The sequence below is a fragment of the Argiope bruennichi genome, chromosome 3 (genome assembly GCF_947563725.1).
Source record: "Argiope bruennichi chromosome 3, qqArgBrue1.1, whole genome shotgun sequence".
Taxonomy (NCBI): Eukaryota; Metazoa; Arthropoda; class Arachnida; order Araneae; family Araneidae; genus Argiope; species Argiope bruennichi.
Window position 1 is genome coordinate 19,218,379 of NC_079153.1, and position 25,485 is coordinate 19,243,863.

At 30.1% G+C, this 25,485-nt stretch overlaps 1 protein-coding gene across 1 annotated transcript in view; it reads right to left on the bottom strand.

Annotated features, from left to right (window-relative positions):
* Positions 1-2,229: 2,229 nt before the first annotated feature.
* LOC129962769 (uncharacterized) overlaps positions 2,230-25,485 on the bottom strand; it is a 51,363-nt gene continuing 28,107 nt past the window's right edge. Inside the window, exons 10-14 of the mRNA XM_056076765.1 lie at positions 17,003-17,063; positions 12,998-13,049; positions 6,009-6,031; positions 3,763-3,838; positions 2,230-2,439 (exon numbers count right to left, since the gene is read on the bottom strand). Of these exons, the coding sequence (XP_055932740.1) occupies positions 2,278-2,439; positions 3,763-3,838; positions 6,009-6,031; positions 12,998-13,049; positions 17,003-17,063 (374 nt within the window). The 3' untranslated portion in view covers positions 2,230-2,277. The remainder of the gene's footprint in view (positions 2,440-3,762; positions 3,839-6,008; positions 6,032-12,997; positions 13,050-17,002; positions 17,064-25,485) is intronic.

Sequence of the window (25,485 nt, forward strand, 5' to 3'; positions counted from 1 at the left end):
TTTAAAAACTCACATGCCGAGCAAATTTTTATTTATAGAAAAAAAATGAAAACATCGTTTTAGATGCTTTCATTTTCTGGGCAGGCCTTTTGGCAAAATCTACAGATTTCCATCTTTCCTTCATTTTTAAGTATATATACACTGATGATATTTACTGTAAATATGAGAAAATTTACTTTCGCGTTTAGAATAAATGATGTTGCTTAACATCGGCAGCTTTATCTTTATCTGGTTTATATATGCCTGAGTATGCGACGTAAAAAAATATGATTATGTGCTTTGATGCAAGCTACAAAAGGTCCTTTAATGTACATAAACCTCCACACTTTAATCTGATTTTAGGTATGTCTGTTATATTTACAACGATAGATTTCATTAAACGTTTTTAAAATGATTCTATTCCACATCCTCTGTACGGTTTTAAAGTGATGCACGGAACTCATTGCTTTTACCATCAAATCTTCCAGAACGCCTGCATATATCCCATTGGGACCAATATGGCGGTTTTGCTTTACTACTTGTCGAAAGATATATTTGTCAGCTAAAATCGGGACTTCTAAGATTTAAGGATGTTTCTAAAGCAATTTTATATCATGTAGGCAAGCGAAAATTTTGAGATATGAATAACAAGGCAACAATTCGATTCAGATACTGCTTAACCCTTTCTAAGGCCATGGGAAGTATGCTTCCCACCAAATTTATCAATCTTTGTATGAAATTATGTAGGTTGGCATAAGTTCTGACAAATTTTTTTAGAAGGACAGAAACTTAGATGCTTCAATTCTTCATCTTACACAAAATGATGTGTCTTGGTTTGTTACTTAATTATTAATTAACCAAATTCATTAATTAATAAAATAAAATGTATCTAATAAGCTAAATGAATCCCTTTTCATGTTCTAATTTAAAGCCTAAAAATGTTTTAACATAATGTGACTAGAAAAAAATGGCCCTTTAAAGGATTAAAGTGTTTTTCATTCCTTCTTTCTTCCTATTTTTAACATATTTTTTAACTAGATTGCAATTTTGGAAATAGTGACCGGACTAAAAGCTTACTAAAAATTTATGTTGTTCTCTGCGAATATGAACATATTTGCTGGCTTATTTGTGGATGGCAGGAAGACTGCCCTCTGAATCAAGAAGGCTCAAAGGAGCATTTGAAGATGCAAGCAAAATGAAGCAAAAAGTTCTCTGCACTGGAAAGAAACATGAAGTTTGCATATAAGAAGAGACATAAAATATTTCAGATTTCATATTGTCTGGTTGCGGCATTATTTTCTTCTGTAGGACTTTCCTTCTGGTATTGGTGAAGATTATTTTCACTTATGCTATTCTTTTAATAAGAGAAATTGATTCTGAAAATCATACAAGAAGCATTTAACAAGAATAATTTGTATATAGGATCTAATTAATGTTTTTCAGTAATAGAATTTCTTTGTTAAAATTCCTTATTAATATTGTTCCTTTACTAAATTCATTTATTCAGTTTTGTTGATATCATTAACCAGATCTTATAGAAGAATGCGTTTGTAGTAGAAACATATCTAAAACAGGACAGCAAATTAAGTATATTTTTATAAATAAACAATCCTTCCGAGAACTTCTTTATGAATTACAGGAGGATTGGTGGTTCAGGCAGAAAGATTCGAAGAAATCTTTCAGAGAAAGGTGAGACAAAGACTGCTATGCCTGGGAGAGAAATATGAAGTTTGCTTTCGATCGGAAAGTGATTTTTCGGCTTTAGAAATACTAACTTGTAAAAAGAATTTCCGAAGAAAAGATGAAAAATTCATGTAATTATAATTTATCTTTTCTAAAATACCTTTTATCTTCTAAAAAGCATTAAAAAAACTTCGATTGCCTTATTGAATTATTTTAAATCCATCAGATAAGGAATTATTTTTAATCATTAAACTTCTTAACTAAATAATCATTTTTTATTCCGGTTCATTTCAATTCAATTTCATTTCCTCCAACTTCTTTTCCAAAATCATATTTAAAAGTGATATAATACGAGAATTGAATACATAAAATGAATACTTAAAAACACACATGACAGTTTTTGCTTTTAAAAGTCTACTTTTAATAAAATATTTGTATGTGAATTGTGATACATTTGATATTAATTCTTCAATTCATCCGTGCAATTCTGAAACAAATGAAAGAATTTTTCTGTAATTTTAATTGAAGTGACAGAATTTAGTAGTTCAATTAATAAGCAGGCAAGAAATGCTATTTTCTGTGACGATGCTTTAAGACAAGGTATCGGGTGTAGTACTAGTAGATATCAACAACTGAATTCATTCTCTTCCTTGTAGTTTTTCTGAGCGGATATGCCATCAAGGCGACCATAGTCTCAGCCAAGTCGAACAGGGAGATGAGGGATATCCCCAACCACATGCCCATGTAGCCGCCCACATAGCTGAAGACTTCCACGCTCTGAAAAATTTAATGGTATCAAAAATTGAAAATTTTTATTCATTAAATGCATGAATACATTCAGAATCTTTCAAAAATAAACAATCAATTTATGAAAAAAAAGTAGACTTTTTTAACATTTCATTCAAGAATGGTACAAATGCTATATTATATGAATTTAATTAATTTCTTTCATGATAGTTTAATTTTTATTTTTGTACATATGAAATTTTGTAAACGATTTTTCATGTGTTTTTTTTTCTCCCTAATTTATTAGGATTTAAAATCTTTGTGCGTTGTGTTTATCGAATGAAAATAAAATATTTTAATATTTTCGTAAATTACTTGGGTCAGTAAATCAATTGTTTTCAATGAAGTTTTTATTCCATAGGCGTCATCTGGTAGAAAATTTAAAAAAATATTGATTGCAAAATTTCATAATGTTTGTAACAATGAATTATGAAATATATTAAGGAGTGAAAAGCAGAGAATAATAATAATTATAATAATAGTTTCATTAAACCTTTTAAAATATGCTTTTATTAACATATTAATAAGTAAATAAAAATAATTTTTATCAAACATTTGTAAGTTCGAATGAAAATTTTATCAAAAACTCACTTGGACTTTTTGGATCAGTGTGGTTAAAACAAAGTTGCAAAGACATGACAAGAAGATTTAAGACAAGATTTTTATCAAATTTACAATATTATGACTTTTGAAACAAAACTTAACAAAACAATCAGGTTTATTATAACGCAGGTGAAATCAGATCAGATTTATTATAAAATACAGAAAGCAATAATTTAAAAAATTGTGTTGTAGTAAATATTTTCCAAAACCTGCTTTTTGTTTTGTTTCAAAAGCTATAATATTGTAAATTTGATAAAATTTCTGTGCAATTCGGATATTTCTACCTTTTGCCATGTCTTTACAATTTTGTTTTAAGTTATAAATTTTTGATAAAATTTCATTTTTCCTTCCTTCTATAAGCTGATAAAACCATATTTTCATCTAATTATCTTCATTCCTATTATTTTCATTTGGTGTACGGTCTAGTATGACTTTTGTGCTTCTGAATTTGAATGTTTGAATTTCATTTCCCTTGTACGTATTCCTTTAATGTTAAGTCATGTGTATTTGTTTATTTATTACTAGCAAGAGAATTCAAGAACAGATCATAAAAAAGGTAATAAATGTTTTTATAAAGAAATATAAAACTAGCATATGGAATACTTATTTTTTCTTTGATACTTAATATAATTTTTGTAACTACTTTTTTTTGTAGATCTAATAATACTAATTGTAAAAGAGTCTTAATTTTACATCTAAGCAGTTACTTACCTCATATCTTGGGTGATGTTCGAACTTCTCTATTTCGAGGCGATTGAAAACAAAGTTCATAAAAAGAGTTCTCTCTCTGTAAAAAAAGGAATTTACAATTACACATATAAATCTATGATTTATCCAAAGAAATAACAATTAATTTACATTATTTCTGATGAGAAAATCTAAAACTTAGATGGGAAATAATGCAGGTTAATTTTCACTGCAGATTCAAATTTGTCATTTTCGCTTCAGTGTCACCGAATTTGTCACTTTTCTTGATGGATTTGGCTTAAGTCTCATAGTATTTTGGAAGTCACAAGAATTAATCTTAAGAAAAGTGTAAGCTTCTTATTTTTGCTGAAGCCAGCAGAAACGAGTATCCTTTTGAAAAGTGTTGCAAATTGGACAAAAGTAGTCTAAAGAAATTTTGGAAGATATAATCTCCAGGTCAGTTCAAATTTCCTTCTCTCTGTTCAAATCTGTAAAATATAACATTATTTCGAAAGCAATTGGTAATTATAATATGAGTTTTGAAATTAACTAGAAAAAGTTTTACTATTGTAAAACCTATTTCTCCAATATAACATAGTAAAATTTTCAATATTAAGGTCAGCAATCTGTCTCTTATTATCTTTAAGGAAGGTTATGAAATTTTAAAAGGAAAAAAACATACTAAAAAAAACTTACTATTTAATCAAACGTTAAATGATCTTAGAGATCGTCGTTTATTACTGGACCTCCTTGGGACCTACTGGAGACCGCAATGGCCTGGTGGTAAAGTCTCGGCTTCGGTGGTAAAATCTTGGCTCTACCAGAGGGTTTCAGTTCGAGACCCGATTCTACCGAAGAACCGTCGTGAAAGTGAATCTGGTGCACGTTAAACGTCCGGGCCAAACGTCCTCCTGCTGGTGTGGTGTGGAGAGGGAGGTGCCAGCTCAAATGTCGTCCTCGTCCTCTGACCGTGGTTCAAAATTACGAAGTCCGTCCCAAAATAGCCCTAGTGTTGCTTTAAAACGGATGTTAATATAGCTAAACTTGGGACCTACTGGGCCTCCATCATCTGCAAAGACCCAAGGAGGACAACAAGTAACAAGCGACGATTTCCAGGAACATTTAACGTTTGATTGAATAATAATTTTTTTTCAACTTTGACCGATAGTACCCAAACGATGTTGAATTTCACACGAATCGATGGTATACGGATTATAAAATGAAACAAAATATATAGAATACGTTTTTCGTACGACATAGAATAAGCAAGTACATACGTTTACTTATTTATTTATTCAAAAGTTGAAGTTAAGGATTAGAGTCAACTTCCACATGACAAACATTCTGATTCTTAACTAATTTAATAAGATGGAGTGATCTCTCCAAAATTTTATCTCAATAAAGGTGTTAACCCGAGAACGCCTTGCATTGGCGTAAAATAGTTGCGAAATATTAATCTTTGAAGTAAAGTTACCATTTTTACTAAATCTATCATGTCATCCTTGGCGAGTTATTTGGCGATATTCTCTGCCAATCGGCTAATAGTATCCAAAAATCGAATTTGTGTTTTAGATGCGTTTCTCGCAACCGACTGATAAGGAACTCGACAATAAAACCATACTTGTAATCACAAAATCCCATGGAAAATTTGATGCATTTAAATAATTTCGTTTATGAATTATTGCGGCTACATGTTTCTAAAGGGACAGACCGACAGATGATTAACTCTTTGTTTGATTTGATTCCAAATTCAATAGGTGTATAGATTGTAGAGGCTAATTCTTCGTACCGAAATTTAGCCATTTAGCTCTCTTCGTTTTATAGATATTATATATACTTATATTCAAATCCTCGGACAGGCAGATTTCCTCTGAAAGAATTTGATTCATAATCTGATAGTAATCTGCAAATTTGCTGTAAAGACCTTACACCAAATTTCAATTGTCTAGCTCAAATAGTGTTTAGTTATCTTTATCATAGACGGAAATTTTCCGAAAATATGTTTTTCGAACTCAGAGAGACCGAAAACGTGGAGAATCGTCAAAATCTCGAGTTTGAATTTTTGGATGATTACTATAGTTTCTTTATACTACGTATAAGAGAAAGTAAAAATGTGTATCCCCTTATTTATTACCTACGCATTTTCTGAAACACCATAAACTCAAATCTTAAAACAAACTCGATTTTGGTCAAATGATAATTGATAATTTTCAAATTACTTATAAATCAATTTATCTTGAAACAAAAGAGTATTAAAGCAGTCTACTCACTTGCAATTAGCATCATCGATGCACTAAAAAAATAACATGCATAATAAGTGACACATTTTGAAATTTATGAATTTTATATATATTACAACAATTATGCATAAAATGTTCGATTTTCATTGAAATCTTTGCTGAGACTTTACCAGAATATTCGGTTGAAAGCGATAATATTTCTCTATTAAAGACATGAAAACTATATTTTATAAATTACAAAATTAATTTCATTATAATTAGATCGATTTAATCTTATGTCAGAGTCTCGCACTTGTAATCTTAGGCAAGAACGTTTGAGATTCGAGTACATGAAATGCTTGCTGCATATGCTAAATTTATCGAATATTCAAAATCTTTCTATTGGTATGGTGTGGAATTTCAGAGACGGTGTATCGATTTATGGGTCAAGTAAAGGTGAAATGCTGTAATGCTAAAAATATGTAGTTTTTCAGAAAGTGCTACTTGCTTTTCCAGTTATCTAATATATTATTAGCATAATGTGTCACCCATGCCTGTTGAATAGAAATCTCATGAAAGTATTCTTGCTTTCTTTAATCCATATTCGTTATTTATCTGTATTCTGTATTTTCTTTACAAGAAAAATGAATTTTACTCTTAAAATGTCTTTTTGTCTAGGTGATATGTTTAATTTGCATAGGTTGTGCTGTATGATATTTTTCTTGTAGCCTTTTCTTTTGTAAAATTATCAATTGTTTCGAACGATTTTACTAATACACTGAGCTCTGTAGATTTCACTGTGCCTGTGAGAACTTTAAGGAATCAGAGCACTTTTTCAAATGTTTATTCTAAATTTAATTCTGTTAACAATTTTATGTTGAATAAATTTTATAAAACTTCATATCCTCGGAGGAACTTGACATTCATCATATAACTCCTTATGTTTTTAAAGCAACTTGTTCTCAACCTTTATTTACATGATCTTCCTTTTTATTGACTTAACTATATTATTTTCAATGCTGAAATACGCATTATTTTTAAATATATATATAATTAAATATAGATATTTATGTGTTCGTACTTCTGTATTGGTATTGTAGTTCTGTGTGTTTTACTTTTTCACCTAAATACGTATTTGTATTTTTTTAAATACGGTTTTGATCTTTGTAATTCTATATTCCCTATTCTTACTTTTTTAATGAGTTTTTAATTTGCTTTATGGTTTGTGCTCTCTGTGTATCATTGGTTCGTGCACTCCGTAGTGTGCTTACTTTAAATAAATAAAAAATATATAACTTTCGATACTTTTTCTCGCTGTTTCGAGTTCATTCCTATTTTCTTCTCTGTGCTTCTTCGGAGGATAATTTCTTACAACCCTTCCCTTTATTGGCCAGATAAGAGAATCAGGTACATGGCTGACATTCGCTCCAAGTTGTAATATTTTGTTGGCGAAAAGTCACCATATGTGACAAAATTCTTTATTCTTTTCTAATAATCCTAAAAGCGAGAAAATGATGCCTCAAAAGCGATAAATCGCCAATTTCCTGCCGGTGCATTTTGAGGCTTCAGAAACTCCAAACTAAAACATCATGTTCTCACATGATAATAAAATAAAATATATAAACAATTAATGTAATAAATCCTGGCCCTTTTAACCTATGTAAGTGGATTTTCTAGATTTACATATTCTCTCCAATCACACTACTATTCCCTTCGTAAATGTAAAAGTCGAATAAAATTGTGGTTCGTAAGGAAAAATCTAGCAGTATAGTTTTTGTTCAAGAGCATCGGAAATCAATTTTAATAATTTAAAATTCAATGAAAATTTCTACATCGAATTTTCAAAGAATCAAGACTTCTCTTTAGATAAACAAGCAGGTCTCATTTGTACGCAGATGTGTAAACCGAAATTTTGTGCGCTGAAAACAGATATGTCACCAGTAGCAACCGGAATGTCAAGTCATTCTTAGTTAGAGTTTATTCTCCCTTTCGCTTCATTTTGTTTTATCTGAAACAGAAATTTCTGCTTATTCTCCACAAATAATATATTTAAAATGAATTTATACTTGTTTTTGCTTTAGGCTTAATAGCAACACATATATCTCTTTTATTATGTTAAAAAAACAGATTTCGAATAACTTGTTTTATTTTAGAATAAAGGTATTGAGGTAAGCAATTATTTGGAATTCAGATAGAATGATTGCAACTTTTGTTACGAAAATTTTCATTTACCTTACATACTTTAGATTTGGTTACTTTAACAAAATGCTTTTATATCATTTAATAAAAGTTTTAAAAAGGCCCACTAAAAAATTTAGATGACTTTTAGTCAATTAATTGAAATATTTATTTCTCGAACTGAAAGAAATTATTCTGGTATCATACAGATTGATATAAAATAATTAAATGACGGAAAATTAATTATTAATTTAAAATATTAAATAAATAAAATTTTTGATCGTAACGTAATGCTCTAAAGAAAGTATAATCAAACCTAACTCAAACACTTGTGACATCTATAAATCATATATAATTTTAATTTCGAAAACTTTATATAAACTGCGAATGGCAGCAGCAAAATAAAAATACCATTAGAATAATAATGTTTAAAAAGAAAAACTTGAACAGTTATTTTTTAATTATATATGTATTGTGGTATAACAACCGCTACATATCAAACCAGCCTTAACATTTTTAGAAAATCTTTCGTAATTTAGAAATACTAGGAGAGGTAGCAGTGATCCCTTAATATGATCTCAGTTTCAGGACACAGTACTTGTGGATAAGGTATACCTTGCACCGTTGTTAAGAATGTGATGTGGAAATGTAAGGATTGAAGTGCCGGCTAATATATTATCCTTATCACTTGACTGTGGCAAGAAATTAAGAGGTTCGACCAAAATCTCTCTGTTATAGTTTTAAATGGAGCCTTAAACTAAACCAAAAGAGATTTTAGTATCTTGGGAAAAAACTGTAATCAAAACCGCGAAAACTTAGAAATATATTATTATATTTAACAAGTATTATTCTAAGTTACCAAATAATTGAAAAGTTCACAAAGAAATCGAAAAAATAGTATAATTTAAAAACATCCTGTGAAGTTATATCAGGCGGTATTCTTTACAAAATGGGGTTCTTATCGGGTTCAAAAAAATTCTTATAACAATAAAAATCATCGATAGAGGGTGCTCTTATAATCAAATGAATAAACTGGCCTAAAGAAAATAACTAATTTGATCTTTTTGTTAGAAAATTGTTTGACATAGCCTCCAATACAAAGCACAGTATAATGTATGAGTTATGATGTCAATGACAAAAAAGTGCAGCATGCTTAAGTGCACGGAAACCTTCACGAATCGTACTCTTTCAATTCCGATTGAGTCGAAAGGTGACCATTTACACACGATTACAAATATCTCTTAAATCCAAATTACACCCTATTTAAATCTGTTGGATGAGGAGAACACGGCAATTTTTTTCTTTCTACCTTTAAATGTGTTGTTTTCTCCAAACGGCTCGATCAAGAAAGTTTCCGTTAAATTTGAAAAATACCTTCTGCACTATTCTACAGTCATGCTGTGTCGAAAGGTCAATTTTTTAAAATCATGACGGCTATTTTAGTGCTAAGGAGTTACAGTCTCTACTCATTTCGCTCATACCCCCCCCCTCAAGAATCACACTGCGATTCTTTTAGAATCATTACATGATCTCAACTAGTATTATCCAACACCAAAAAAATGACGTTGCCTCAATAGCATCGGCCAAGGCAAGCATGTAATCAATTCGAACGTGTGAGTTGTAGTCAAATAACGAATTTGGCCTGCTTTTGGGTTCACGTAAGAATTATTATATTATTATATGTACATATATATATTAGATTAGTCTTTTTCAGATCTGTTCCTGAGATACGTTAGTACTTTTTTTTTTGTGGAGATTCCGCATGTAATATTTACAAAGAGAAATCATAAATTATTTTATGCATATTTGACTATGAATAACAACTTGGTTTACATACATTTTATATATTTGCTTTTTAGCGACATTTATCGGTGATTTTTCTGAAATTATTTAATGTCAATTTAATCTCCATATGCACAGAAAAGTTATTATTTTATTTATAACTTATAAAGAATATGATTTTATTTATTTTTTTTTTTTTTACTTTTAAAATAATTGTTAAAAGATTGTTTAGTTAAAAAAAATTCTTTGATTTTTTTTAAAAGTTAATGAAGATCAAAAATGATAAACGATATAAATGTGCAAAAGCATTTCACCGGATAATTCTTTTTTCGTTAAAAACATCAAATAAAATATTTTATAATGTGATAAACATTTTATTTTCTAAAATTTTTTTCTAGTAAGAAAAGTTTTATAGCTTGTTAAATATGAAAAATTCCGAATTTGTCACTTACGAGATAGCCGTTTTCAATTTTTAATTGTTTGTTTATGAGATATTACTGAAACTCGGTCTGTGTTAGACACAGCTGGTCTATAAAGTCCTTTCCTTACCCTTCAGATTCTTAGAAATATGTTTACAGTATGGCGGAATACATAAAATACTGTCTTCATAGCTATGCGTCACTCTATGATGACTTCGAGAGAATATGGCACAAGAGATGTAGAAAGCTTTAGAAGGCAGTATCTTCTATCAGATGAATAACTAATAATCGAGATGATCAACAAAATACACAACACTGCATATAGGATTGCAGAAGAAGTATTTTGCTTGTTGTTAGGGTTAATATACTGGCGACAGGTATATTGTTACGGACTTCTGTTGGGGTTCTTTTAAGATTTGATGGTCGATGCAGAAATAAATAGTCCTTTAGTAACAAAAGACGACGATATTTACTAACACAAAGGACACGAGTACGCAGACGACAAATATGTACAGCAGAGACGAAGACAGGCAACACACAACAGCACACTTCAACAGACAGTAGCCCACAAGTAGTAATCGGTCACAGCACACAAAGCGGCCAGACAGAATTCTGCAAGAGAAAAGCACCTCAGAGCTTCGCTCTATGGTCTATCCAAACGGCAGAAATTCTCCACTGTCTCCTCGCTTTAGCTGTATCCAACTGCCGACTCACTACTACACGAATGGCTACTCCTCACAGGACTAGATGCGGCTTCCACAATAGACACCAGGACTCGGCACACACCTCAGTTCAGCAATAACTTGGGCTCCATACAGCGCTGGACTATTCCGCCGTTGCTTCGTTATCCTCTCGACGACTCGTTTCACGATTCCAACTCCAATTCCGGTTGATGGTTGACTCCGATTCATTGCAGCTTGAGACTGCCGGCCTTTCACAGTTTCCGGGAGACGGAATGAGAAGGTACTCGGACCAATAAGGCGTATCTCAGTTCCTATTGGATGGATCGATAAAATTCTCGACAATTCCATTAATTTCTTTTCTGTCGCCAAAGTCTTCGCCAAGTTTTTTGTCAAGCTTTGAGATCATTGACGTGACACCCGATCAGCATTCAACAGGTTCACCGTAAAACGGTGTTTCTTACGATGAAACTGCTCGTGCTGGGAAGCAACATTACAGGTGTGTAACAATATTTTTATATAATTTCTATCTTATGTCTGAATTTGTATTTGTCCTGACAAATAAGAAAAAAATTATGAAGAAGTGAAAGATTCCTGTAATCAAGTTGGCGTCCACAATCCTTAAACCCTCTGCTCGTTGCTCTGTAGAAATTATCTAAATAACTAATATTCTTCCGAAATACTAACAAACAGAACATAATTGATTTTGAATCTAAAAAATATATATTAAACTTTGCCTATGATTAAAAAAAAACCTCACTAGCGTAGCAAACCTTTCAAAATTAACTTAATTAGCCCAAATCAGAATTCTTTCAACACAAAGGAATATGAAAACAGATATTGAGAAGAATAAGAATAAGAATAATTTATATATTGTTTAATTTGATCATTGTATCCTTATTTAATCTTATGTAATGTTTCAGATTTCCATAATGTAGGCAAGTCGGTCCAAGAAATGTCATTTGAACAGTTTTCAAATCAATGAATTGTTTAAAAAAATTCAAATTCTATGAGCTATAAAATTTTAAAACTATAGTGTGTGTTAACAGTTATTAAAATAGTTATTAATTAATTTAATTATTTACTTATTTATAATATACTCATGTATTAATAATCCATTTAACAGATTATGTTATATTCCTTTTGAGATGATCGAATAAAATAATAATTTTAATGTTCTCCCTGGTAAGTAAGATGTAAATAAGATAAATCTTTTAGAAGTAATTATGGTTTATTTTACAACAATTTTTAACCAGGTTTCTATGATAAGCATTCTAAAAACGTTTTTTTTAAAAAAACGAAAAAAATCACGTGCCAAGGGAAAATTAAATTTTTATTGTATTTATAAAGAATGTCTAAATTTTCGAAAAACATTATTTAATTAGATAAATTCACAAAGTTATTATAATAAATAACTTTAATAAAAAAATATTTTAAAACTCTTTTATTAGAGCATAAATAATTAAAAGTTTTCATTTTAAACATGTTCTACTTTTTAGTCTTTAATTTATAACTTATAATTATAAACAGTGCAAAATCTTGAAATCATTTTTTTTAATTTACTACCAGGTGGCACTATAGCCATGCAATCAAATTTTACTTATATTAATAGATTATCTGAAAATCAAAACAGTATATACACAAAATTTCAAAACTCCAGCAAGAGAATGAGTGGTGTAAAAAATAAATAAAAAATGTATTAAAAAATGAAAAAGTGTATAAAAAATAAATAAAAATAATTAAAAAATAATATATTTATTAAGTCCAAAATGTTAAAATGACCTGGCCATTTATTGAAAAGAGAGACTCATAACGTGCCTTGCATAAGCCGCAAAATGCCTGCATCCGTCGCTGGCATTTGTAATTTACTGTGGCATCAATTAAATTGTGTCAATTCTATTTTTATGGAGGAGGGTCCACAAAAATTTTAATATCCCAATAATTCAGATGTTTTTCGAAAAGAAAGAAAAATCTACTTCACCTTCGCTGATTGATCAAAAATGACTTCTTGCCGCAAATTGTATGACACTTCTCTGAAATATTAAAGAAGAAAATTATGAACTTTTAATACCATTTACTCATTAAGTATCTAAAATATCTTATGCCATAAATTCCATTGTATTTAGACATTTTTTATAATATGTAAAAGCATGCATTTATGTATATTATGTATACATTTATGCAATAACTTCAATTAAACAACTTTCTAACACTAAATGTTTTTTAATCAATCGAATTCTGTTTTCCTTTTAACTTCTGAGCTGCCCGGAATTTTAATTTTCCAAGCTGACACTCTACGTGTTGAAACCAAAAATGCTTTCATCGCAAATATCAATTCTAAAGCTATAAAAGTTAAAACACTTTCACACTGAATGTTTTTCCTGCTTTCTGCTTTCCTATTCGGACTGCACCAATTCCTAGTCATGATTTTAATAAAGAACTTTTTGATATTTTTTTCTTAATCGCAGCAAAGAAAAAGAAAAATGTAATTTCTGATTAATCACATCTATTCACCTTTTCTCAGAAATATATATTATATTATATTACATATAGCATAATTTGGGCAGATGGTCAAAAAAATGACACATCTATACTTATATAAAGCTCAATGTGCGTGCGTGTGTGTGTTGGCGCTCTACAGGCCAGACCGTTCGACATAGAGCTACCACATTTTGGCACATGCATACCTTGGAGATCGGGAATGTACACCTGGGGTTCCTATTTTTGAATTTTTAATTAGAATTTTTATTATTAATTAAAAACTAACTTTCCCGCCAAAAAAAATTTTCATTTCCCCACCGCCAAATGAATAAGGCTTCAATTTTTTTTCCCTCTAAACAGAATAGGCTTAACAAATTTTCGAACGCTTATTTCAAACGATTCTGTTTATTTTCTTAATGTTTGATGCATTTAAAATTAAACATTGTTAATGAATCGATCTTTCAGATTCGTTCTGAAGTACTTTTGAATTAAAATAACACAGAATAAAGGAAATTAAAAATGTATAATCTGCATAGCGGTACTCCAACTGGAGTAGAAAATTCAAGCATTTGCGTTACCATATTTGGCGTTGAAAATTCACGCATGCGCATTGCGTTCTGATTGTTGACAACTATTTTCAACGGATACGGACTTGGTTTTGAAGGTTTAATATGTTTTCGACAGATTATTTCAAACGATTTTGTTTATTTTTTTTAGTGTTTGATACACTTAAAACTAAACATTGTTAATGAATCGATCTGTTCATGATGAATCTGAGAAAAGTTTGTTGGAAACTTCTTGAGATATTATATAAATTAAGAAAAATATTCTTTAGTGCCCATAAGGTTGAAATACTCAGCGACTCTGTTTTCAGTTCTCATATTTAAAAAAAATGCTTCGTTTCAGTAAAAAAAAAAAATATTATTATATTAATTGCAGTTTAATCATTTCCACTTTAATTTAAAGCATAAATTCTACGGGAGCTAACGGAAAAGTAGAGAGATACATATTACGTTATGGCTGAAGGCCTTTATAATATTATGAGTAAATTATATGACTATTAAAATTTGAAGTTTTAAAATATTTTAATGAAGAAGCAATTAAAATGGGAGTTCCATAAAATATTTAATTATTAAAATTTTAACGTGCATTAAGATTGTCGAACCGGCTGATCGCCACAGGCGGCTAGTTAAAAATAAACATCAATTTATTTTCCCACGGGAGGGCATAATTTGTGCACGGAAGAAGCAATGATACGCATCTAGTTACACCGCGGCGCTTGAGGAAAAGTGAACGAAGTTTTCCTTTGATGTTTCTACTAAGATTCTTATAGGGTGTCTATGTGTCGATTAGGAAAGGGAATCTTAGATAACTCTGAAAGGGACACGTAGGTAGTAGGGAATTTTATTCCTTCGCTGGGAATGTGGAAAGTGCATAATCAGCAATTTTTTAGAGCGCGTGTTAGAAATAATTAAATAAAAAAATGGGATTTGAATCAGAATATAAAAGAAAGTTATAGAATAAAGTAACATAAACTTATTTAAGATAAAAAAATAGAAAATTAATTAAAATTTAAATTAAATTAATATTATGAGATATTATATATATTTGTTTTTATATCTTTCAAAAATATCTACACTTTTTTCCACCGATCTTGATGAGATGAGATAAAAAAAATCAAGAATTTGGTGCTTTTCCACTATATATTTCAAAAAGTGTATGCCACAAAAAAAATTTTTATTCCGTTTGAAAATTTTTAAAAAATGGTTTTTATGCGACATTTTTATACAATTTTTTCATTCATTTTTTTTACAAATTAAATTCAGAAATAATTTTTTATTCCGATACAATATTTCGGTTCATTTTTTTACAAATTTTTCAGAATTAATTTTTTATACAAATTTATAAAATATTTGTTTAATTCTTAAAATTTCAAATCCCTTGTCTTAATTTTATCAATGTTAAAGTGAGTTGTTTTTCTCATTAATAAAGTTAGCATTTTAAAAAAATGCCGTCTTTGGAAGTTAATATTCTAAATAGAGTATTCATTTCCACTCTTATTTCGTTTTAATATGCAGACATAGTATTTGCTTTTCAAACAATGTATTTAGAATTATTTGACATGCTTCTGTTTTTGTGTTAAACGATTGAACTTTGGATCATATATTATTATTTCTGATTTTTAATTGATCCATTAGGGGCTACTGAATGCAATATTTTTTTAACGTATTTATCTTTTAAATTTCCATTCCAACTACAGAATTCAGTGCTCTTTAAACCGTACGATATCGTATGATCGACAATTCAGATATATTTTCCTGCTAAATCATATTCTGTAATCATTTTTATTCTTTTGCAATGTATTTATTCACATGTTTTTCCGATATTTCAAAAACTAGAGTATTAAAATTTTGCTGGATTTTAACTTTGAAGTAACTACCGTAACGACTTAACTTCAGAAGTTCGAAATTATATCATCAAATTTTATAGGCTGCGTATTTCTAAACGTTGGTACTCATTCGTATTATATGGTCTAGTGTTTATCTATTTTTCATGAACTGTATTAGCTTTACATTTTATTTCCTAAATATAGTTGACTGACATTTATTACAAGAAAACCTTTTCATGATAGCTAAATTATGAATCATATCTAATACAGACAGTATTGTAACGCTTTTATGAGTATAATCATAAAAGCGTTACAATCCTGTAATCCACAAAAACGCGGTTGAATTTATCTGTTTGAGACTTCTGCATCAAAATTCAAATTCACTTTGTTTTTGGTGAATTTGAATTTTGTTTCTCCTATTTGTGCAAACCCTAGAACTGTTATCTTTCTCTTTTTTGTGTTTTTAAACTAAAAACTTTATCACAAAGGAAAACTGGTTTATAGGAATGGATTAAATTAAATTCAATCCTCTAATGGATTAAACTGGATTAAAATTGTGGAGTCGGTACTGGCCAAATCATTTTATATTATGTCATTTCAATGCGTGATTCGATACTTTCTTAATATAATTTAACACATTTCTTAGCAACTTCGAGTAAAAGATGGTGTAGCCTTGTATGGCTTGGTATTGATGGTGAGCCTTTGATTGCAAAATTACGTCTTCTTTGAACGTCCTTAGGTTCTTATTTTCAAGGAAGGTTTGAACTGTAGCGATATTTGGAGAAAAAGGTCTTCTATTTGTTCAGCTGATTCCTATGTTGGCTCGTTGCTCGATAAATATCAGTTCTGTTTAGGTGGTTTTTCTTCAGAGTATATTTCATTATATAAGGACCATATCCTTGCCAAAGAGTTATATAGTGACTATTTTGAACTTTATCAAATAAAAATAATGACACTCAAGCTGTCACCTCCTTACTATAAATTCCACTCGAACGGAAGGATAGTTGAATATAACGATTTTAATTTATACCAAGTTAAAACTGACATAGCAATGTATCTGAACTTGTAAATTCATCGATTGAAATATTGCCAAAAATAATGTGGATCTATACTTACTTGCATGCTTCATTGCACTGCTGCGAGCACTTCTCAACAATGGCATCAGATGGATAAACACCTAAGATATAAAAATGAAAAAAGTTCATGAAAGCTTGAAGGTCAATAATACTGGTAAAAAAAATTCCCATGTGATGATGGATATTTTTTTTTTTAAAAAGTAAACGCAAAAATCAATATAATCTTATAAATTTAGAAGCTATCTTGGAAAGGAGAAATTGTTTATTCTTAGATGCAGTATCAACAGTTAGATACAACTTAGTTCTAAGATAGCAAGATTAACCCTTTATCGTGGCAAGATGGCTTTTTTGAAGAAAAGCAAAAAAAAATGTATATAAAAATTATTTTATATACATTATTATTATTAATAATAATGTATATAAAAAATGTATATAAAAATTATTTAACTAAGTTAAAAATTATTTTATAGTGGTAGTATATTTTTATAAAGTTAACTTCACTGGATGCTTAAAATGTAACAATTAGATTTTGAACTACACAGTACTTGCTTGTTCCACTTTTATATTGCCACATTTAAAAAAGATAAAAATTCTTTTACGTTCTTTTTTTTTTTTTTTTTTGAGATTACATACAGAACCCTTTTTTTTTTTTTTTTTTTTTTTTTTTTTTTTTACTTTCTCGTATATGTAGTATAAAGAAAATATAGTAATCGTCAAAAAATTCGAATTCGCGATTTTGACGAATCTCCATGTTTTAGACCTCCCTGATTTCGAAAAACATATTTTTGGAAAATGTCCGTCTGTCTGGGACAAAAATAACTAAAAAAAATTTGAGCTAGATGGATGAAATTTAACATACATTAAATATTTAGATTTCTATCAAATTTTCAGCAAAATTCGGTCAGAAGAAATTTGTCTGTCTAACTGTTTTTTATATATGTTAACAGATAACTAGAAAAGGAAGCGAGCTTGAAAGATAAAATTCGGCACACCGATTAAAAGAATTTAAGTGAAAACACTTATTATATTTTGAATTAAATCTAAGAAAGAGTTGACCGCTTTTCGGCCTCTACTTTCAGAAACATGTAAACGCGATAGCTCTTAAAAACGCAATGACTCAAATATATCATATTTAGTTTGGGAATTTATGACTGCAAGTGTAGTTTTGTGTTACATTTTTATTTCAATCGTTTGGTAATACCGCGTCTAGAACACAAATACGATTTTCGGATACCATTAACCATATGCCAGGGATTCATCGCCAAGAAAATCGCCAAGGATCGCATGATAGATTCAGTAAAAATATTAAATTCACACCAAATATTAATATTTTGTAAATATTGCACGCTTATAACATGCAAGGCGTTCTCCGAGATAGCACTTTTATTAGTGAGCAAACGAGAAAATTATCACTCTGGCTGTTTTCATTTGTTTTCTTTACACAGTTAAAGATTTATTGGCAGCATTGTGTAAAATGATCAGTTGTAGAAAGTTCCAGGAGCTTCTGCTTGATGTGGTATTTAAGCACGTGATTTACCTTTTAATTAGCATAATAATAATTGGAATGAATCAGCTTGTCTATCACTGTGCGTTTTCTCAAACTTAGGAGATAAATTGGACACAGCTATCTTAATTTATTTTTCCATCCTACATTTTTCAGGATACTTTTATTTTATGACATCAACTGCAGTAATCCAGATTTGTACAAAAAAAATGGGTAAAATAAATAAATACTACTAAAATTTTAAAAATTATATCATCTTGCAGCGTTTTTACAAAGTATTTGAGATTCCCAACGAACCAAAGCGCAAATTCGTAATTAACTAATTTAAGAAAATAAATGTCAACATTTGGCTTAATTACATAAAATAAATAGTACAGAAGAATCTATTTCATTTTCGTATTTCTGGTGATTAATTTTCTTACTTGAATTTTTTTTTTAAAGTCTTTTATATCAACATTTTTTTGAAGTAAAAAATGATATAAAAAAAATGCTGATATAAAAATGCTGATATAAAAAAAATGACATTTCCAAATCAAATAAAATCAAATTACTAGTTTGAAAGGAAGCTTTTAAAAATATTTATATATATATATATATATATATTCTTTTTATGACGATCCATTTTATTGCAATGGTTTCAGATTTGTAGTTTTCTTTGATTGATTGCAACATAAATAAACTATAATGTTCAGACGTCTGCTTCTTTTTTAAGTCCCTGATAGAGAACTTTGAAAGAAAAATAAATAATTAAAAATCACACGCAGCATACTAATTTAAATTACTTTTATTGTACCAATTTTTTCCTCTTCTTATTTTCCACTCGTTCTCAAACTGTTTTAAAATTTATTTGGTAATATTTATGGTTACTTAAATAATATTTGATGTGTTTAAAAAATTATATTTCTCAAAAGAAAATTCTACAAGGTGATCTGAAAGATCAAAATTAATATTAATGGCAAATTGTATTAATAAATGGTATATTGTTATAAGTTGTTATAAGTAATATTGTTATAAGTTGTTATAAGTAATATTGTTATAAGTTGTTATAAGTAATATTGTTATAAGTTGTTATAAGTAATATTGTTATAAGTTGTTATAAGTAAAGTTGTTATAAGTAATATTGTTATAAGTTGTTATAAGTAATATTGTTATAAGTAATATTGCTTTAAGTAATCTTTACTTATAATGACATTTATCGCTCCTTCTGTTATCATTGAAATCCATTTATTTCCCCACCAGACAGAAAATACATTTTCCCAAACACAGCAAATTTTTATGTTGAAACATCAAGCAATCAAGTTCGAACACAGCCATAAAGCTGTCTTAAAATTTATTGGGTAATATTTATGGCAAAATAGGTGACATTTGTTCATATAAATTTGAAAAATGCACTTATTCTCAAAACAGAAAACTACATGCAATCGAAAAATCACTGAACTTATTTTCGAACATTTTTCAAATTCTGAAACGAATATTAATGGTAAATTAGTTCTACAGATTGCTTAGCTTTTCATAAGTATTATTTACTTGGAATGTTATTTATTTACTTTATCGTTATTTTAAAGCTTTGTTTTCTGCAAGATAAAATGACTTTCTTTGAGTAGAAAGCATTTTTATCTTTGAACTTTATGTAATAACACATTCTAATTAAAATTCGAAGAGAAATTCCTGTCTTGTGTTGGTAAGTTCCTATTACTGACGAATTTAATATCGCAAAGATTTTTAACATGGTAGTCCTATTTCCAAGAACAGTAAACAATCGATAAAAAAATGAAGCAACCGCTCATCTCATTTTAGCACAAAGAAGACGATATCAGAATACAGTAATTGACGAAGAGAGTGAAAAAAGCTGGCAAAGCAGTTAAATTTATTATTTGGAAGAAGAGTCAAAAAGCATTAAATCGCTGTGCATATTGCATTCCTGTTGTATAAAAACTGAAACTATCACAAGGATGTGCAAGCCTTTAAGAACAAGGCAAAAAAAGTAATGAGGATAATAAATTCTGAGGAATCAAAAAATAATGATCTGGAAATTCTTTAATACTAATGAAATGGGTTAAAATGGGATTAAGTTTTTAAAAGCGTTTCATAATCCGGCTTGAGTCAATATATATTGTATATACTATTATACTATTATCTTAACCCTTTCTAAGACCGTGGGAAGTATGCTTCCCACCAAATTTATCAATCTCTGTATGAAATTATGTAGGTTGGCATAAGTTCTGACAAAATTTTTTTAGTAAGTCAGAAACGTAGATGCTTCAGTTCTTTATCTCAGGCAAAATAATGTGTCTTGATTTGTTACTTAATTATTAATTAATTAATCAAATTAAATTTATCTAATAAGCTAAATGAATCCCTTTTCTTATTCTAATTTCAAGCCTAAAAATATTTTAACATAATATGACTAGAAAAAAAATGGCCCTTTAAAGGGTTAAGTTACTTTAATATTATTTAAAAAACTATAGTAGCTCTGATAAAAATCTAAATGGGCCGCAATTCGCCCATCAATGACTTAAGAAGATGATAGATTTTTTCTGCAGGGTCACCTAAAATTACGTTTTACACCAAACCATTGTCTCTCTATGGGTAAGTTAAAAATAAATTCAAAATCATTTTCTAAAAGAATTACCGTTTAAACATAAATGCAGCCGCTAATTCGAAAAACGCTTTTGAGAAAAAAATCACGTTTTGAATTTTAATGATGCGAATTTCTTAGCTATTCTTTCAAAACATTATCTTTTCAAATTTAATTCATATTTACTAGAGCAATGAGTGTACTGCGTAACAATTAGTCATGAAGTTAATTGACTTTAAATAATATTCACGTGAAATTAATTCCAATTAAATTATAATTACGTGAGCAATAAAATTTAAGGAGTCACTTAATAACTAAATACATGTAGGACTCAGAAATCACTACTATTTTAGAACGCACATTTAATTACATTTAGGACGATTAGGACATTTAGGATATATATACATTAACATAAAAGAATTGAACATTCAGTAGATTTCGTCGAATACGTCGCGTCTCGTCTTTACTTCGTCCAGATCCGTCTGATCTGACACGTCTTTACTCTCGTCCAGATCCGTCTGATCTGCCACGTCTTTTCTCTCGTCCAGATCCGTCTGATCTGCCACGTCTTTTCTCTCGTCCAGATCCGTCTGATCTGCCACGTCTTTTCTCTCGTCCAGATCCGTCTGATCTGCCACGTCTTTTCTCTCGTCCAGATCCGTCTGATCTGCTCTCCGTCTAACCAGCGTCAACTCCGTCTAACAACCAGCAGATGGCGCTCGCCAACAGGCGCTCGTCACTACATTCGGCGATCCTGACGTCTCTTTCGTCCTCGAAAGTTATAGTAGAAAAATCTGAAAGAATAAAAAAAAGAAAACAGTATCTGGATAAAACAATAAACATTTTTTTTTTTTTTTTAGTATGAAGACCATGCTTTCATGAAATCGGCTGCTGTGGAAGTTGTATTTGGTCCGTCATGACATCCAACTTTTTCCACGTCATAGCGATCCTTAGGTTTAACCTTAACAATCCGATATGGTCCATGAAACTTTGGTCTTAGTTTGAGTCCAGTTCCAAACTGCGTCCGTTGTATGGCCACTAATTCACCGAGTTTGTAGATGCGCGCCACTTTTCTTCGTTTGTTGAAACTTTTCCGATTCTCTTCTTGCATCTACAAAATGTTTTCCCTTGCTTCTTCTCTCATATTATTTCGATCTTCCATCATTGCTTTTGTGTATTCTTCTTCCAATATTTCCTTTAAATGTAAATCAGTTGTATCTTTTAATTTTACACCAGTTAAAAGCTCAAACGGGGTAAACTTTGTACTCCTCGAAACAGTACTATTGATTATTTTTTGCACTGATGCAACATGTTTATACCATTTGGTAGGATCTGTTATTGAGAGTTTTGATAGAATGGGTATTAAAATTTTATGCATTATTTCAATTTGCCCATTTCCGCGAGGAATTCCAGTGCTAATTTTGAAATGTTCAATATTTTCATCTTGACAGTATGTTTCAAATTCTTTTGCGGTAAAAGCTGAACCTCTGTCTGTTATTATTCTCGTCGGATTTCCAAAAGTAGATTGTTGAAGCTTAAGTTTAGTTATTGCATCCTGAGTAGATGTTGATTTAACCGGGTACAACCAGACAAATTTTGTAAAAGCGTCGACTATTGAAAAAATATGCTGATAGTTCTTATTTGTAGAAGGCATAGGGCCAATGAAATCTATGTGATATGTACTTAAAGGCAAATTTTCTTTTGGGATGGGGTTAAGGAAACCTTCACCTTTCCCACGTTTCTTATTACAAAGAATACACTCCACGCAATTGGCAATCACACTTTCTATTTTTGACCTCAACTTTGGTATGTAAAATTCTTGCTTTAAAATTTCTTCCGTCTTAGCCACAGCGTAATGTCCTTTATTGTGAATTTCTCGAATAATTTCTCTTTGTAATGCTTCTGGGACTATGAGCAATTCTCTACCATAATCGTATTTGTATAAAACTCCATTTCTCACAATGTGTTCACCGTCTTCTTGTTTATCTATCAAAGCTTTCAATTTCTTAAGGAATTCGTCCTGATTTTGAGCATTGGCTATTTTAGTGGTCACTTCACTATATGAACGAGTAACAACAAGTACTGCGTTTCGACTAAGAGAATCTACGTCTGCCATTTGTTTTCCTGATCTGTGAACAATTTGGTAATCAAATTCCTCTAATTGTAAATCCCATCTTGCAACTTTTGGTGTAAGATCTCTTTTACTCATAGTTTGTTGAAAAGCGGAACAATCAGTCACAATTTTAAATTTAGAACCCAGTAAATAATGTCTAAATTTTTTTAACGCTTCGATCACAGCCAAAACTTCTAATTCATAGCTACTATATTTTTCTTGTTGTGGAGATGTTTTTCGACTAAAATAATGAATAGGAGAAAACTTATTGTCGGTTCCCTGTTGCAGCAGCACTGCTCCGAACCCCTGACTGCTAGCATCTGTATGAAGTTCTAAAACTGATCCCTGTTGATAGAGATGCAAAATTGGCTCCTGAGTTAAAATATCTTTGAGTTTTTGAAAAGCTTCCTTTTGTTCAGATTCAAACTTAAATGCAACGTCTTTTCTTAGTAGATCACTAAGCGGTTTTGCGATTTTTGAATAGTGGGGTATGAATTTCCGAAAATAACTAGTAAGGCCTAAAAAGCTTTGTACTTGTTTAACAGTTTGTGGTTGTGGAAATTTTTGTACGGCTACCGTTTTAGATACAGAGGGCTGTATAGTTCCGTTTTGGATTCTGTAGCCTAAAAATTCTATTTGTGGTTTTAAAAACTGACACTTCTTAAAATTAAACTCCAAACCGTACTCTGATGCAACCTTCAGAACACGTTGTAATTTTTCTAGCCCTTCTTCCTCGGTTTTGGATGGTATAATAATGTCGTCCATATAAATCAGTACAGTTCCATCTAGCATCAAATTCCTAAATATCACATTAATGTAACGCTGAAATACACTTGGACTATTGGAAAGTCCAAATGGTACTTTAAGAAATTCCCACTGGCCATGATGTGTTACAAAAGACGTAAATTTTGTGCTATCTTTCTCTACGTCTACATGAAAAAATCCGTTTTTCAAGTCCAAAGTAGTAAATATTTTTGATTGCTCAAGTTTGCCGAGCAAATCTTCTATGAGGGGTAAAGGGTACCGATCTTTAATCATCTTTTTATTTAGCTTACGATAATCAATGCATAACCTATAACTATCATCCTTCTTCTTGCACAAAACCACGGGTGAAGAAAAATTTGAACTACTGGGTTTTATTATCCCTTCCTGTAACCATTTATCAATCTGAGTTTCAACGAATTTTTGTTCTTTAAAAGGCAGCCTTCGAGGGTTATGACTAATCGGAATATCATCGCTCAATATTATTTTCATTTGCAAATCCGTACTTTTTGTTTTGTTTGGCGAATACTTATTTAAAAGACGATTTATTTCCTGTCTCAACGGTTTTTTTACATGACTCATGTCGATTTCATCATAGTTTATCGAATCCATTAAATGAATGAAGTATGGGAGAGGATGTGTATTTATTTTATTGCCAGTCTCAGCAAAAATAGGTGCCTGACTGTCTCTTTTCAGCTCCGAGGAACGTAGTGATACGACCTTGACCTCGTTTCTCACCAGCCGGGTGTAATTTATTTGGGCTCTTTTTTCATGAATGATAATTTGATTTTCTTGGAATGAAAAGCTTAGGTTATTTAATACGTCCATACCAATGATTATTTCGTTCGGCATTATTTCTAACACATACACATTAGTTGATATTACATATTCATCAATTAATATATCACAATAAAAAAAACCTAGAGGAGTAATGCTATCGCCACTTATACCAGCTAATTTCACATTATCAGTCATTAAATTAGGTTTACCAATTTTCAAATAAAAATCATAATTAATCATAGTAATATCACTTCCAGTATCAATTAATGCATCACAATTTACACCATTTATTTCAACATTTTTACTAAGCTTATTTACAGTTTTTGGAGAGTTACGAGTATATACTTTATTAGAGAGAGACACTTTAAAATCTCTTTGCGGGCAGTTACTGGCTTTGTGGCCAAAGTTACCACATTGGAAACATTTCAATCCTTTGTTTTTAAACTTGCAATTAGTTGATTTATGGCCAGTCTCATTACAATTAAAACATTTATTATTACTCTTGTTATAGTAATTATCATCAGCATAATTCTTTTGAGCACGAACGAACGGCAATGGTGAATTTTTAGCTTCTTTCGCGATATCAAATTTACTTCTGTTTTCGGAAACACGCCAATTTCTGTTTGTTTCCTTTTTAAGGTGACTTCGTGCAGCTTCATATTCGTCCAGTTTATTAACCAAATCTTCTACTTTCTTTATTTTGGGCAAATCGTCGAGAAAATGATCGCGTACGTCATTTGGTATTTTACTCTTTAACTGGTCAACGACCATTAGCTGCTTTAAATC